General features: G+C 36.6%; 1 protein-coding gene across 7 annotated transcripts in view; it reads right to left on the bottom strand.

Moving 5' to 3' along the window:
* The window catches only part of MYO16 (myosin XVI), a 386,124-nt gene that overhangs the window by 131,981 nt on the left and 237,087 nt on the right, over nt 1-17,056 (bottom strand). For all 7 annotated transcript variants that reach the window (XM_062619194.1, XM_062619175.1, XM_062619216.1 and 4 more), the window contains one exon: nt 11,278-11,425. In XM_062619194.1, coding sequence (XP_062475178.1) covers nt 11,278-11,425 — 148 coding nt within the window. The remainder of the gene's footprint in view (nt 1-11,277; nt 11,426-17,056) is intronic.

The raw sequence follows: 17,056 nt of genomic DNA, 5'->3' as shown, positions 1-17,056 counted from the left end.
CATTCGCTCCTGCATTATACTGCATAAAATAATTTTAGAAGCCAGGCTTATGGAGCTGACATTTTTAGGAGCTGTATAAAACTGTTATCCTAACACCTTCCTTGAAGGAGGTGATCCTGCCCCTCTACTCTGCTCTTGTGAGACCTCACTTGGAGCACTGTGTACAGTTCTGGTGTCCTCAACATAAAAAGGACATGGAACTGTTGGAACAAGTCCAGAGGAGGGCCACGAGGGCTGAAGCACCTCCCGTATGAAGACAGGCTGAGAAAGTTGGGGCTGTTCAGCCTGGAGAAGAGAAGGCTTCATGGAGACCTCATAGCAGCCTTTCAGTATCTGAAGGGGGCCTACAAGGACGCTGGAGAGGGACTCTTCATTAGGGACGGTAGTGACAGGACAAGGGGTAAGGGGTTTAAACTTAAAACAGGGGGAATTTAGATTAGATCTAAGGAAGAAGTTCTTTACTGTGAGGGTGGTGAGGTAGTGGAATATTGTGAATGCTCCATCCCTGGCGGTGTTCAAGTCCAGTTTGGACAGAGCCTTGAGTGACAAAGTTTAGTGTGAGGTGTCCCTGCCCATGGCAGGGAGGTTGGAACTAGATGGTCTTAAGGTCCTTTCCAACCCAAACTATTCTATGATTAGTACTCAATTCTCATTTTCAGAAGACTTGACTGGTAACTTTTAGGCTTTAAACAAAACACAGTTTGAGCAGTTATATTTTAACTATAAATCCATACGCAAATCCAACAGGAATCAAAGGAAACTGTGAATAGCATTAACGTGACACAATGAGGTTTAACCTCAGTGTAGAGGTCATTTTCAGTTATGATTAATAAAAGAACTATGGGAAGAAAACTGCTACGTTTTGGGCTGACCTTGCCTGACTTTCCCAAAGAGTTGGCTACAGTAACTAAAGTTACTGTACCATCGGAGTACTGTATCACCAAGAGCAGTGAAAAATCCAAGCTAGCCCAGGGAGCTCAGTGAAGACAGTATTTCAAATAACAGAGAGGGGTTATTGTCTCTCTTAGATCTAGCACTGAGATGAGCTGGGTTCAATGACTGGGGCTTCCATACGCCAATAACAGTTTCTTTAATGACCCATTCCTGACTGGAAATTCATCTACAGTAATTGTATCAGGAAGATTCTAACAGTGACTTTTGAAATACAAATTGCAGAACTATATTATCGCTCTAGATTTATGCAATGTAATAGCTAAGTGGTTTCAGGGGCTGGATCCAGGGAATATACCCCCATATATGAGATGATTAGCATTCTAGTAAAGCGCAGACACGTATTTTGTACTTAAACTAAAAGCCAAACGAGCTCCTCTATGATATTTATGAGTAATCACATCTACTTTTAAAATAGGATTTATATGGCAGTTTTATCCCTTGAAGCTATATCCATTTTCAGTCCAACATGAAATATCGGTGGGCTGCCTAAACAGTCAGCACTTAATTTCTTCAAAAGAAGACCAAATATAACTTCAATATCTATATGACATCTACGGGTCTCTGGAAATTTCTTTTTTTTCTAACAAAATGCTGAATTCAGGCCAGAAACTAAGATGTTAAGACTCTCATCAACAGAATTTGCAAAAAAAATTAGAAAGTCATATGGTTCATGTTATATTTATTTTTTGCATTTTCTTTCTCCATTTCAAGGAATTTGTTCCAAACAATGCTTTATTGTATGTTTAGTTTTCTGTTAAAACTAAGACAGATGTATGTTCTGTCTTCATTAAACTATAGATCCCAGTGCTCTTAATTACCAAGTTTGTTTCTTTCCCTTGGATTAAACAGATTTCATTTTTGTTGCTTCCCAATCTTTATCTTTTTTGCCACAGATAGATTTTTATCCTCTTATTTTCTGTATGTGTTTCCATATCATGCTTACCCCAAAGGAGACAAGAAAGACAAAGCCTCTCAATCAAAGAAATAGCAAATGGTATCATGCCAAGTCAAATGAAGTAAATGCAAGTTTCTGGAATAAAAGTACACATGCAGAAGTAAGCTGACTAGAGCTACAAAAAGGCAAAAGTTAAAAGTGTTTTTATCTGGTCTGATGCTACTTTTTATGTTCCAAAATTTTCTCTGTCACTGAAAGAATGTAAAATACCAAAGACTACTAGATATCTGAGTTCCTTTAGGACAGAAATACAGAAATACAAGGTGTGCCTTGCCTCTACCATACCACTGTGAACATACAATTTATTCATGAAAAAAAAAATGTAAACATGCTTGTTTGCATGTAGTTAGTTCTAAACCTTTGGCCTGTTAGAATTATGATGGAGAGAAAAACAGTTGTTGAAAAGAAAGATAATTCTACTGAATGACTGCTTTACCTCAGTCTGCTAACAGAGTGCTGTATCTCCTCTGCCACTATTCAATCAATATGTATGAAGAATAATACAACAAAGATAGGCTTTTAAACTTCAAATTAAAGAACATACCCAGAGGAATATGAGTTCCAGATTTACTCTCTCTAACAAAGCAGAATTTCTATAACATTTATTCTGAAAGCCAGACAAGTAACAAGTCCTCCTGGGACCTAAGACAGACACTGAGCTAAGTTTCAAGCTTATTTTACTACCTTTACTTTGTTAAATAAAAAATACTCTTGAATTTAATGTAAATTAATTACTATTGAAGATCATTGGAGCTATATTTTCTTAAAAGATCCTTTGAGAATTAAACAGTAATGTCAAAAGCAGCTATGTCAAAACTGGAATAAATAAATTATACATCAAAATCCAAAGCTAATGTACCTCTCCTTTCAAGTACAAAACTATTGTTTTGGATATCTTGTAGTTAGAATGCAAGTGTGCAGGTGTGTATGTACTTAACCCTGAATTCAGGATGAACCACTCAAAACAAATTCACAGCCAGATACTCAATATTGTGAAATAAAGTTAGTAACAGAGAGGTATACCTTATGCATGAGGTGCAGGTATCTGCAGATACTAAAATAACCACTTAATTTGCAAAATAAAGCAGATGACACAAATGAATATTTCACCTTTGTTTTGAAAACCTAAGCTGTGATCTTGATTACATCTTCTGTAATTGCAGTGCTAACCTCCTAGTAATGTATCTTGTTGAACACAACCACCCACAAGTATCTCCAGAAAGATGATGTTTAAGACATTTAAATGTGTCTTAAAATGTAGTCAGTTTTCAGAAAGATAGTGTATAATATTAATTTTAACACTGTCACTATTGTTATCTATTTCCTGAATATTAAGGAGCAAAATGATGATCTTAGGGACAAAGATCATCATATCTACCCTGTTAAAAAAAACTGAAAAATCTCTTACCTCCTGTACACTAACAGGGTTACACTAGGGTTCCAATTAATTTTTATTAAAATTTGAGAGTATAAGCCTAAAATATGAGAGACTAGGTCTAAAATACAAGACTAAGCCTAAAAGCTTAGCTGAACAGAAGTTATACATGCAGTAAAGAAGGTTCAACCTCAAGAAAAATATCAGTAAAAAAAATTCAGACATCAGTAAATACAGAGTAAACAGGAAAAGAATAAATGGTGTTCAGCAAAAATAAAACAAAACCAAGCAAACATAAAAAATAACCCCCCACAACTAAACAAACAAACCCCAAAACAAACAAACAAAGTGCAAAAGACAACCAAGAAAATTTAAGCAATTCTTTTGATGCTGAAATTATTCCAGGTTACATAGATATAAAACTCACTGAAGCAAGTTTAAACCTGCTCCAGAATCTCAGACAAATATATCTGCTTCTCCTCTCTCTATTACCTTTCTAATAACTAGCTGGTATAGTTCAGCTGTAAGACCTTGCTGGAATCTAAGTAAATGGAATTGCCTCATTTCATTCAGAATCTACAGATCTTGTCCTTGAAATAGTACTACTGATGGCAAATCAGGTTTTCACAGTAGTACTGTACAAGGATAGCTAAGAAATAAACATTCACAGTGAAAGCTTTTCATTAGACAGCTGCAATGTAAGTAAATCATTTGAGGAAGATATAAACTTATGGAAATGCATAATTTGTATGTTATTTGCTACCATGCAGTTTAAAAGACACCCCCACTCACCCCCCACCAAAAAAAAAAAAAAAGTGTGGAAAAAAAAAAATTCCAACCACCAAACTGTTTTCACTTTTACTCAGGGCTTCATCTAACCATATTCACTTATTCTGCCAAAACAGATTCCAGCAAGATTAACTGAGAGTTAACTCCCTTAGTTTTTGAAATCTGTTTGAAACTGCATCTTCACATTATTTAAAAATTTTGTCAAGCATGCTTGAAAAGTCTTTATACCGCAATGGTCCTTTGCTGTCCAGGCATGCTCATACACATAGCTTGTGCTACATGTATCACTGCATTGTCTTACAAGCGTTAATGTATTTAAAATGCAAGCTTTTTGGAGAAAAGGAATGCACTGTATGTAATCAAGTTAGGACAGGAAAACTTGCACGGTACCAAAAAAGTACAGCTTTACTTGTTCAACCAAAACTTCCATTTCAAAAGACTTTTAGAAGGGAAGAACAAACATGGGAAAAGTAGAGCAATGGAAAAAGAACCCAACTTGAACATAAATAACATTTGTTACATCTATATATGTGCAAGAGCACACAGTTCAAGGTATATTACTTTGAGACACCCGAAGCATAAGAAAGTAAAGAAAATATATGTTAACTTCTAAGAAATATCTTCTAAATTTCTAATGATGACAGAAAATCTTATTTCACAATAATCTAAGCTCTGCATCTAAACCACCAAGCTTCTATACAAAATGTTTACAGGCGGGGAGGGGGGGAAGGAGGGGAATTCAACTGCATTAGATATGAAGATATGAAACTGAATTTAGGTTGGATACCCTAAGACAAATCACTTTTTCTCAAAGTGCACCAGAGTTACTTTTGGCAAAGTAAATTTTTTTTTCAAATAATTCCAGTATAATAATTTGAAAGTTAACTTTCTACTCCGCATTCATTACAAAAGAACTCTGTTGGAGTAAGAAAATAGCAAGATGATAAATTTCAGACACAGTCTTTGAGAATCACCCAAATGTAGTCATCCAGTCTTTAACATTCATTATTCTCTGTAAAATATCAAGTGCACTTCTGATTTTTTAAGGTCTTAGTTCGTGTCTTAGTAGGGTGGCCAATGCTAAGTTCAGGAAAATGAACATAAAGAAAGTAGAAATGAGTGATAATTTATCTGTATGATTTAATGCAAGGTAAAAAAATAGATTGGGAAAGGAAAAAGAAGTGGAAGACTCATTCAGGTTCTTCCTCTTCTTAACTCACATCTTTACTAAGAACTTAACTTTTTGCTAAAAGATCTATGAAAAAAAAAAAAGCCTAAGGAGTGACAGACAAACTACAAATCAGGAGCTTGATAGTTGCCACAAGGTGCTTGTATAAAACTGTTAATTAAGTACAAGTTTACAGGCAATATGCTAAAGAAAATACACATAGTTTAGAAAATATACATGTGCAAAAGAGAGCAATTAATAGAGAATTTTGAAGATTTAGCTGCTTATTGATAATGAGGGGGGAAATTAGATATTTCTTAACTCTCATTAAAAGTTGATGAATCTTTTATGTTTCTGAACGTGCCTTGAATGCCTCTTGCCCCTCTCAAGGGTTTAGCTGCCTGCGCTGTGCAAAAAGCCTTCTTGGTTCAGGAACAGCTTTTGAGCTCAGGCATTGGTGCTGGCCTGAGCTGTGATCAGCCATAGACACCTCTGACCTTCCTGATGTGGGCCAACATCCCAGCCTGGCCTTGGCCCATTGCAACTGCCATGGCCCTTTCCAGCCTTCCAGGGCTGTGTCTGACCACAGTGACCATCCAGGTACCTGCTGTGCCAAGAAGGTGGGGGCCCTACACATCCCTCCACCCAGTCTCCCATTCCCACATGGGGCAGTACATGCTCCAACTCCTCTCTGGCCATTACACAGAACTGCCTAATTTCTGGAAATCGTACTGGAAACTCACAACTCAAAGCAGCCCTAGCAAAAATGTTGCTGGCATTTGAGAATGTTTTCAGGGTTCGAAAGTCTTGCCCAGTATGATTTCCCCACCTGCACTGTAGAATTAGGAAGAGGTTTTAGCCAAGAAGAATTAGAGGGACTTGACCCTCATGGCCATTCAGCTGTAGGGATGGCAAGCCTAACACCTCCTATCACAACTTTTCTCTCTTCCTGTGCCAATAACTCCCCAAATGGAAAAGTGAAACACAGCTGAGGAACTCTGAGTCTGATATTTACCTTCCTCCTAAATTTAAATACAATGAATGCCACTCTCATTGCCTACAGCTTTATTTGTCAACAGGATTTTAAAACAAAGTTGACCCCAACAGGGAAATTCACAGAGCCTCAACACTGTATTTTACTGGGGTGAGACTGGGAATTCTGGTAGAACTAACTTACGCCGAGTTTTAGCCCACGAAGTCTAACAGCAATTTGATAAAGTGATGTAACTTGGCATTTCATATAGAAACTATTACTCTAGCAGGACTACCACCTGTGGGAAAATCTGGTGTAATCCTTCCAGATCTAGTTATTTCATTCACAGTATTCAGATCCAACCAATTTTGTAAGACATGTCTAATAGTTGTTTGGATTTTTCTCTAATCATCAGACACAGATACCAGTAACAGGTAATCTAAGAAGCAAGGGATCAAGACAGTACTGTGTAACCACCTCTGTGAATTTTTGGACACAGCTGGATTTTATGGGGGTACTAAAAGTTTAAATTAAAGTGAACATCTATGAGGAAAAAGTGATCTATCAGGCTTGTGTACAAGGAAAGAGCACGGTACATCAGAGGACTAGAAAATGTTTATTTTTCCAATTATGTGGGACTAATTTAAAACCTCCCAAGTTTTGTCTATGAATTTACCTTTTATCATTAAACTTTTTGAACAAATGACACACGTATGAAAAACTGTTATTTTCAAGATTGATATTTCTTTCTGTTACATTTTAAATGAGACAATAATCAAAAAATCTGAAAGAAAAAAAGGCATACAAAGATAAAAGGAAATAAAAGAAACAGAAAGGGCATAGAAAGATGAAATGTCTTCCTGCCTTTTTATATATAGCAGTAAGAAAACAATGAAGCTAATTCCTAAATATGTTAAATTAGGAAAAGCTGTGGTAACTGGTCACTCATTGTATTGAAAATTCCCATCTTAAGCTCTTGTGTGTGGGGGAAAGTAAGAGTGGGAATCAGTATGGACGACACTAGAATAATCACATTTTTCCACATGTTGTGATTATTAGAAGAGATGATAATTAGAAACACACAAAAAAATCACATGTAAGGCTTCACACTTCATGCCTATGAAAATTGTCTACTGGGACAGCAATGTGATTTTTAAGCCTTTTTTTTTGAAGGACAACCTTATAATTTATAGAGTAGGGAACAATTTCCTCAGTGATCAAGCAAAGAGGTTCTGATCAGCTTAGACTTTAATAAAAAATTCAATCAGACACTAAATTAGTACTTTATACATGAAATTAATGGCAAGTTTTCTCACTGACAGTGGACACCTGTACTGAAAAACTGTAAAAGAAGACACATCAGTTCTGTGAACTGACCTATAACTATTGTTGCAGAAGAGTTTCACTGCTTTTTAGGGGGTGGGGGAAACGAAACAGGCAGAGAGAGCATACACTGCAGTGCACTTAATTGTTCTGTGGGAGGAAGGAAAGTTTTACACATTTGGGAACAGCAGTCTGACAACGCACCCTGACCACATGCCAGCTTCTGCATGAACATGTATATGAACATTTTCCCCAGCTTGAAGTTATTTAGTTTTAAACATACAGCTTATTTACAAGCAGTATATTTCAAGTGATAAACGCTGGGTGACAGAGATCCGACATTACAAGGGAGGACTAAAAACTGTCTGTCAGAACCACCTTGCAATATTGAGAGCATTGTATCAGTTTGCCTATGCTACCAAAAAGTGCAATCAATTAGGAGAGCTAGCAACCTTGTTTAAACTGAAAATGATGACATCAAGTTGAACAGCTGCCAAACCCACCATCATTTCTGAAACCACTATCTATAGTTAAGTAGCCTTAAGCTATATTTCTTATATACATATACAAATGTAATGACATGATTATTAATGAAAGTATGAGTACCTTGCATATACATATTACACAAAGACATTCCTATATTGTTATATATATTACAGCTTTGCAATATCAATGCTAATACGAAGCAACTGGCCCAAAGCAATACAAGCGGGTCTTTCCATTTTTTTTCTGTAAGGTTTTGCCCTCATTTTTCCTTTCTTGTCTTTCTGAACCTGGTCTGTCACCACTGTTACCTCTTTTCTTTGCTCTCTGCTTCACTTTGGTTGCAAATACATCACTATGTTATTACCTACTATAACTATGAAGCTAAACTTAATGTGCTGGAAAAGGTAGTATATAGTTCTTACTATAAGATTAAACTTCGCATGCCAGAAAAGCAATGCTTCCAATAATGGACTGTATCTGTACCCAGAAAGATAGAAAATAAAATAAAAAAAAATCAAGAACAAATTGAGAATATAACTTCAAATCTTTATTCTCTCTGTATTACACATCATTATTAAGATAAACAAAATTCTGCAGGCTTTTTTCAAACACACCAAAGTCGTAGAAATTTCTGAAATTTCAATCAAGGATGTGCTGATAAAAATCAGCTTCTGAATGTAGTGAACACATGAGAGTAGTTGTTGTCAATCAAAAAGCCTGGACTTGCCCTTTCGAGACCTCCTATTTCTGACATGCTTCCCTTGCTCAATCTTGAAAAATGATCGTACCTTTCAGGAATTGCTTCTGTCTTTATCCATCATGATCCACATGCAGATACAGTAGCAGATGTAGTAATTCAGATCCCTTCCTTCCTAGATTTAGGTGGCTTGCTACTTCAAGATCCTAGTTGTATATAACTTCAATATAAAGTAGCCCGCCATTTGTCTTCATTCAATGCCTCCACAGTCACAATGCTTGCAAGAACATACATTTAAGTTTCTGAGCAAAAGCTCTCTACCAGGACGGCGCCAAACACCACAGAATTACAACTTTAACAACTCCCCCTATACATCAGGGTGAAACCCACGCCTTACTGAAACTCTCGGTGACTCCAAAGGGGAGGGATTTCCCTTTTTTAGTTATTTACATTCATTCTTAATCCAGGATTATATGGTACTTAATACATAAACAATCTCTCACCTTTTACAGCATAAAGTCTAACAATAACCACTATTGACAATACTACTTTGACTTTTGAAGGTACTTTTATATAAAATGAGAATAAAAACCCCAATGATATGTCTTATTTCCCATACTGCAATAGCTTATGTGAACAGTGAAAAAATAGGGGTATGTTGGGATCCTAAGAGCCATTATTTTTTAAGATTGTTCAATCTTCTACATAAAAGTGCAATATTAAATAGCGCAAAGAGGAACAGAATAATTATTCAAAAAGCAGTTGGGCTTGAGCCACCTATCATTTCAACCGGGCTGTTATCTGATTGATTTTATTATTAGAGTCAAGATTACACTTGTTTAAAGAAAACATGACAAACTCACTTACTGATATTGACAGGATGATATGATCTCTAGAAAATCTGACTAGCCCAGAAATTATGAATTTGTAAGAGGCCAAATCCTGCCTTCCTGATTCATGTATGAGTTTGGTGCAGTAGAAATTCACCCCTAGTTTATCCACCAAGAAAGATCTAGTCCAGTGAACCACTACACTTAGGAGTTTAAGGTAAGAAATATTTGGCTCAAACTCTCTCTCAGTAATGCAAGATACAATCTAAACTATGTAGCCATAACAAAGCTTTATTGATAAAGCAGCTTTATGCAAATATTCAGCTATAAGTTACTTCTAAAGCTTTGGCACTGCAGTATTCAGACATCTATTCAGAAATACTATTTTGTTCTTTTTGGATGCTTATCAGGTATCTTATCAGATAAAGCTTTGTTCATGTTCTAATTATTCAGGCTTCTAAGTTCCTTCCTGTTGGAGCTTCTTGCAAAGTAACTTCAAACTGTTTCATTTTCTGAATAAACTTTCACTAGAAGAAGAGGAATAAATTAATAATTGGGAGCTCAGAATTCTTTTGGTCTCAAATCCTTCAAAAGATTTAAAATACAGAATCTAACGCTTCCCTTCCCCCCCCGAAGTGGATCATTTTTAATAAAGCAATTTAGCCTCAGGTTTCTTCAGAGCTAGTGCATTGCACTATTCTGTATAATACCAGAACTGTTAACATTAGTAAAGAATGGGAAATATGGAACTACTACTTTATTCAAGTACTACCTAGAGTGCAAGACAGAAAAGCTGGGAGAAAAATCCATGGGAAAAAGACTTAGATACAAAAACTTAAACCACTCATTTTACCTAACTTTAATTACTATCAGTCTTTTTAAAGTTACCTCCTATACTCATTATAATCTTAGCCAATTTAAGAGAAAATCATTAATGCCAAATAGGCTTCTCTCATTTCAGTGATTCTTGTTAGGAAAGACTAAAGAAAAAAAAGCAAATTATCCAAATCAGAAATATGTTTTCTTTTCAAAAGAATATGAATTAAATTTTGAGATACTTCCAAAGTTTCCTGATAAACCAAAAACTTCCACTTACATTAAACATTTGGAGTGCATTCAGCCTAAAACACACTAGATTTAGGTGCCCATATACAGCTCTTTATATTTAAGCTATTAAAGGGGATTTAGTCAGAAGAGTTTATGAAGCAAAAAAAGTGGTTCAGTTGGGTGTTAAATCCTATCCTTAGTTTCAACGTAGTCAAAACTTTCTGTTTTCCTTAATAATATGAAGTAAATATCAAAATCAAAATGGAAATATCATCAGTTACATATAGTGACATTTCATCAAAATCAACATATTCCATGTTAAGAAAACTAATTTTAATAAAAGTTTTTCCTGAAGACAGAATGTTCCATCAGGGGAAAAAATAAATAAATAAGAACAGACCTACTCTAGTCCACAGAAGATGGAAAAATAACTGAGATTTTATTTTTTTTCCTTTTTCTCCTTTAAGGAAATAATCCTGATTAATATAATACTCCAGTGTTGTTAAGATAGTGTACATGCGTTGCAGAATTAAATCCTTATGAGCAAGTACTCAGTAATAATTTCAGAGCACATTGAAAAGTTAGGACACAAATGTTAACTATTGGAGGAAGGACTGCAACAGCAAAGAGGCACTAAAATAAGGAAAATATTAATACTAGATATAAAGTTGCTTTCCTACCTGTGTGCAGACAAATTACTGAGGTACAGGGTGTACTTTTCTTCAGCAGACAGCCCATCCATCATCCAGTAAAAAACATGAAAATTACTCTGGTTGAGAGGCTGCATAATGACACGCGACTTCTCCAACATGTATGTGTAAATCCTAGCTGATTGAGAAACAAACAAATAAATACATCATTATAATGATTGCTCTAAACTTAAATATTTTAAGCCATTCACCATTGCAACAATGAAGAATAAACAATGTTTCTTATAAAACAGTCTGAGCATATAAAAAAAATATTACCATTAATTCTACCATGGTTTTCTGTATAAATCACATACAAAGCCGTAATTCCATTAAAATTAGTGGAACAAACGTCTTACCTTACTGTCTCACATTACCTTTAAAATTACTCAGTTTTAAAGATAATTATCATTCTTTTGTACAGATTTGTACTCTGTTTTACTTATTTGAGCAACTAGTTGTCATATTTGGCAAGATTTTCTAAGAGACAAGCTATTAGTCATCCCACTGAAGTGTAGCCATCTGAGCATTGGCATCTATTCTAAGCTTCTTCTTAATGGAAAGATATAAGAGAGATTCAAGACATCTTGGGAAAACCACCCTTGGTACCACTTCCTCCTTCTCTGTTGGTAATCAAGAACACTCAGATTAATATTTTAGATTAACCACCTAACATATACATGGCTACTTCTAGATGGCTACAAAGAGACAAATCCTCTGCAGAACTGGTCATCAACAAGCTCACTAACCTGTGCCTGGGAAACACGGGCATCTCAGAAGGGCTGCGATGAGCTGGCCAAATGAGAAGCCATGTGAATCAGCACATCTGGGAAGAAGGCCAAGGAGGATGAACCTGACCACGATTTGCCTACAGAAATGCTGATTACAGGATCATACAAAACCTCAGGCCCACTAAGTTCTGAAAAAGGCAAAGCACAGAAGCAAAGGAAATATTGGACCTTCAGAACCATTCACCTGCTTCACCAAATTACAGGCATTTCAGAGGTATATGTGAAGAGACAGAGGGAGATACACTGTTTTGCGAAGTTTACTCTTCAGCCCTCCACTGAGCGTACACCACCATGCAGTTCCAAATGCAGCAGGCTGAAGAGAACAAGGGAACACCTAACTGCAGCTAGGCGTCAGAGCCCTCCTTGTGAGCAGGGACTTGATTCCAGTTCCCACTTACCCCACTGTTTGTATACTTTATCTCATCATTGCTTAAATACTAGCTGCGGTGCAAAGATTAGAAGCATGTCCCTTCACGTACAACTGAGCACTCCTACCACTGGGATGCAGGACATTCTGCTGCAGCTTTTTGCTTTTCAATCTCCACAATATGGCAGAGCTTTCATAAGGTCTTATCCTTAACCTGACCTTGACCTGGAAAAAACTGTTAAGTTCAGAGGATAAAACGCACTTCTTAGCAATGTAGGAGCTATATTTTTGAAACCCCGCAAGCAGAGGAGGATATTAAACCAGAGCTTCCCACAGTCTGGATGACAACCAACTCATCTAAGACTCCTTCCTTTATCAACTGGAAGTAGTTCTTGAACATACAGTGATAGAACAGTAATAGAAAATACTGATACATGCATTTGCATTCTGTAGCACAGTAAGTATGTTCTCCAAACACACACAATTTTTCAGCTGCTTATGGTTTTTAGATTTTTTTTTTTTCTTTTTACTTTATCGAAGCAAGCTGGGATTAAGCATAAAACAGTACTGAGTTATTTGCTGCATTCAGAACTGTTGCATTTACAGGCATATGCAGATGCACAGCTTCAGGTGCCTCACAGACCTGAAGTCTGAAGACATATGGTAAAGACTTCTAAAGATGAGGCTAGTTGAACCAGTTATTTTCAGAATCAGTTTTGGACTCAAAGGTATTGCCCAATGCAATGCTTAGCAAAGTTATGCAGGTTAGATCTCAGCATGTGAGAGTGCGTACCAGAAGCACAGTAGCTGCATAAGCATAACGGCTAGGCTAGAAGCCTGAATGTCACGGGCAGGGACACCTTGCACTAAACCATGTCACCCAAGGCTCTGTCCAACCTGGCCTTGAACACAGCCAGGGATGGAGCATTCACAACTTCCTTGGGCAACCCATTCAGAACTAGCTTGGTTACTGCTTTATCATCTGTATTTGTCTGGTAATTGTATTTTAAATTTCATTTAATTAACTTCCTATCTTTTGCAGAGCTCCAAGTTTCTGTCTACACTGTCAAATTAAGTACAGCAAAGTTACTTGAAGTTGTGTGTATGAGGGAACGCAGCCTGTGAGAATATTGTTGAAAGACAGCGTAGAATGGAGGGAAACAAAATCTGTGAATATTGAATGTATCGTTTTGAGAGAGGTCTCATCAGTTATACTGAACTAAGTATAACTATGCACAGCCTCCCAAAGTGCTGCTTTGCACAGGCCAGTCCATTCCAAACACATCCCACTTAAGCAGGGCATAAGGACAGTGGTACACTACCCAGAGGCATCTTCTACCCTTTATTTTATTTAATAGCACAGGCATGGCCTGCCACATCTGCTGGCAACCAAAACCATGCCTGAGACTCTAGCTACAGAAGAGACTGAGAAGAGGAAGAGCTGCGCAGCTGACCTGCTGAACCAAGGAGACATGATCTGGCCGATTTAATTATCCTACAAGTGAGCTCCTGATGTTATGGAACCTGTATGATGAGAAATAGTGTTATCAGCCATCTAGCTTCCTGTTGCTACAGTACAGAAAAAAGAGCTGTGCTGGAAGTAAAAGGGCACACCTGGGAAATCATTAAGCTGGTAGCAGGATATGTTCCTGGCTCCAGTAACTTTGAAGCAAACTACAAATTGAAGCAATGCAATCTTAACCCATCATGGCAGGACTGGCCCAGATTCACACTTTCATAAGAATCAATCATTACTTGGCTGCCATTCCTACAGAGTAAAACATAAGAGATGAACCTGAAGGATGATTTCCATCTTTTACCGTGCTTGTAACTTACTTCTCAGTAAAACTAACCTTACCATCAATTACTTTATAAAGAAGCCATTACTGAATCACTTTTTTGTGTGCAATGATCTTCACTAAGGCTTTCATAACTATCATGCAGGTATTTTTAAAATTTATTGATTAATAAACATGAGAAAAATGTTACTGGTGGTCACCTATCTGATTAATTAATACATTTAACTTTAATGATGGGCAACACCACTTATTTAGATGACACAAATTGATTCAGCCTTTTCCAAGTACTTTGAGTCACCCACCTTAATAAGGCTAAATATAGTTCATCTCAGTTAACATCTCCAGCAAGGGTAAGAGCTGTTAAGAAAAGTCGAGCTTCTAATCAGCAAGAATCAAACACAGCACACTCTTAATGGAGCTAAAGTAACTCATAAAGAAAACTATCACTGTAATAAAATTTTCTACAAAGTGAAATTCTATGTTCATTAATTTCTGTGTCAAATAAAAGTGAAAAATAATGGAGTTCCAGAGCAAAGTCTGCCATTTTAGTGCAATGTTAACTGTGCTTACAGGCACAAGGTCATTTCTACTTCCTTTTACAGACCACTCAATCTCCTGAGCAGCTACAAAGTCAGCAAGTGGACTCTATTGAAAGTGTGGCCAGTGAAATCTTTATTCCAGCTATGCATCTTTGAAGCTACACTGCCCTTTCTCAAAAACCATGCTGTCCTAAACACAGCTTTTGCTAAAGATCTGAAAGTTCAGTGCTGAAACACAGTACAAAACCACATCAAAGAGTTTAGCTGGCTGCAGTCTTTCTTATACAAAATGGGAAATTAATGTCTGAAACTTTTCAACTGATAAAAAATGTTTGGAACACACATAGAATCATAGAATAGTTTGGGTTGGAAGAGACCTTCAAAGCTCATCTAGTCCAACCCCACCTCCAATGAACAGGGACATCTTCAATTAGATAGGTCACTAAGAATCACATCCAGCCTGGCTTTGAATGTCTTCAGGAATGTCTTCAAGCATGTCTACACACAGGCTAATATGCAATCTGCTTCTTTTTACAAATCAAATTAGATCCTGCAATTTGAGTGCAAAAGAAAAGTCAAGCCTTGCTTTTTTAAAAGTGAGGACTTAGAAAAGCAAGACCTGAAAAGCAAGGCAGAAATCTTTAGAATAAGTTTGGCAGGACTGATTTTTTCTTCCTAAGCTTCTTTTTTAGTAACTTGAGGAAACTGACAGAAGCCTTACCTTTCCTCTATGGAATTTTGTCAACTTCCCTGAAAAACCATTTACTCTCTACCATTCCAAAGGAAAACCCCAAATAAATAAACAAATAAATAAATAAGCAAATAAATGCAGTAATTTTACTTCTGGAAATAAATAAATAATCAGTCTTTTATTACTATACAGTGGGTGTGATCATCATCTACCGATGATTATGGTATTTTTTTTTTTAATAGAAGAACAGTCTTTGAGTTCTGTTAGGTATGAATTTATTTTTCAAACTTCATCAAATCACTGTCCTGTAGTTTATTCTGTGTTTGTTCTGTTGTAAGACGTTTTACTAGTTCCCACTGATTTATTTTATCCAGTCACAAAGAAAAATTATTTAACCCGGGTTATACCTTCTCTACTTGTTGGATTCAAATAAAGCAATGAAAGGTACCTGAGCACAAAGCTGCTTGTCACAGAAAAACTCTCATTTAAACCCAACAGTGCAGCATGCCTCATCAGAAACAAGAGTCAGAGAACACACAGAAAACCTCTACAGATATCTATACTGGCTTTGAGTAGAATGACACTCTAGACCCTCATCCTTGTTTAGAAAACTTCGTGGTAAAGATCCAGTTTATGAGAAAGACCGCAAAATGCCTGTAGATGAAAATTATGCAAATATTTTTGTTATTTAGGTAGATTGGACTTTCGGTAGAAGAATAAACTGCATGTGACAGAAGTCAGAGCACTTCCAGGGTCTAGGCATAAAAGAACTTTAGCATGAGAAAAAACTGTCCAGGATTTCACAGATGTCCATTGTCAAAATGCAAGGAATGCTACCTTGATCTTGTCCTCTATAATAAAAATATATGCATCTACTTTGCATGCCCTTTCCTTAGAAAAGCATTCTGTATCTCCACCCTTAAGATCTGTCTGTTAAGGAGTTAAAACAACCTAAACCTTTTGATGCGGGCAGTCTAGTGTCATTTGGATTTTTGTTTATAAACCAGACATATTTAGCCCAGTTTATCTCAATGAGCTATAAAGTCACATCTGAGCAGAATCTGAGGTGCTTTGCATACTTACACTCTTCATTCATGCTTAAACAGTGCAAGACAGTAAATACTGCTGCAAATGATCTTGCAAACAGATACAGACAATCCCTGGGTGAGATTCACACCAGCCAAAGATAACACCCCTGATTCTCATTTATGGTGGTATAAATCTGGGACCATTTTACTCAGAAGTGATGATTAGCAATGGCATAGAAAAGGTAACATCTACAATACAAATCAAACAGCATGAACAAGGGCAACTTTCAAAAATATAAACCCCACCTTTTCTGCTGTACTGGGGCTTCTCACTCTTGACTACAAATTATAGAACTTTCGGCTACCTTAGATTTGGTAAGAGTAATTGATTCAGATATTGATCCTAAATATTTGGGGAATAGTAGGGCAGATATTTGTTAATGGACTTGACTACCCCCAGGTTTTCTCATTTAATGCCTATAGATTGAAGTGATAAAAACACAGCATTAGTGTACCAGAAAATTGACATGAAAGCCTGGTTAACTGGTTCCACAT

The sequence above is a fragment of the Pezoporus occidentalis genome, unplaced genomic scaffold (assembly GCF_034315485.1).
Source record: "Pezoporus occidentalis ecotype Australia unplaced genomic scaffold, CSIRO_AGI_Poc_V1 ctg105, whole genome shotgun sequence".
NCBI classification, from domain to species: Eukaryota; Metazoa; Chordata; class Aves; order Psittaciformes; family Psittacidae; genus Pezoporus; species Pezoporus occidentalis.
The sequence above is the reverse complement of the archived record's forward strand: the minus strand, read 5'-3'. Positions and strand labels throughout refer to the sequence as shown.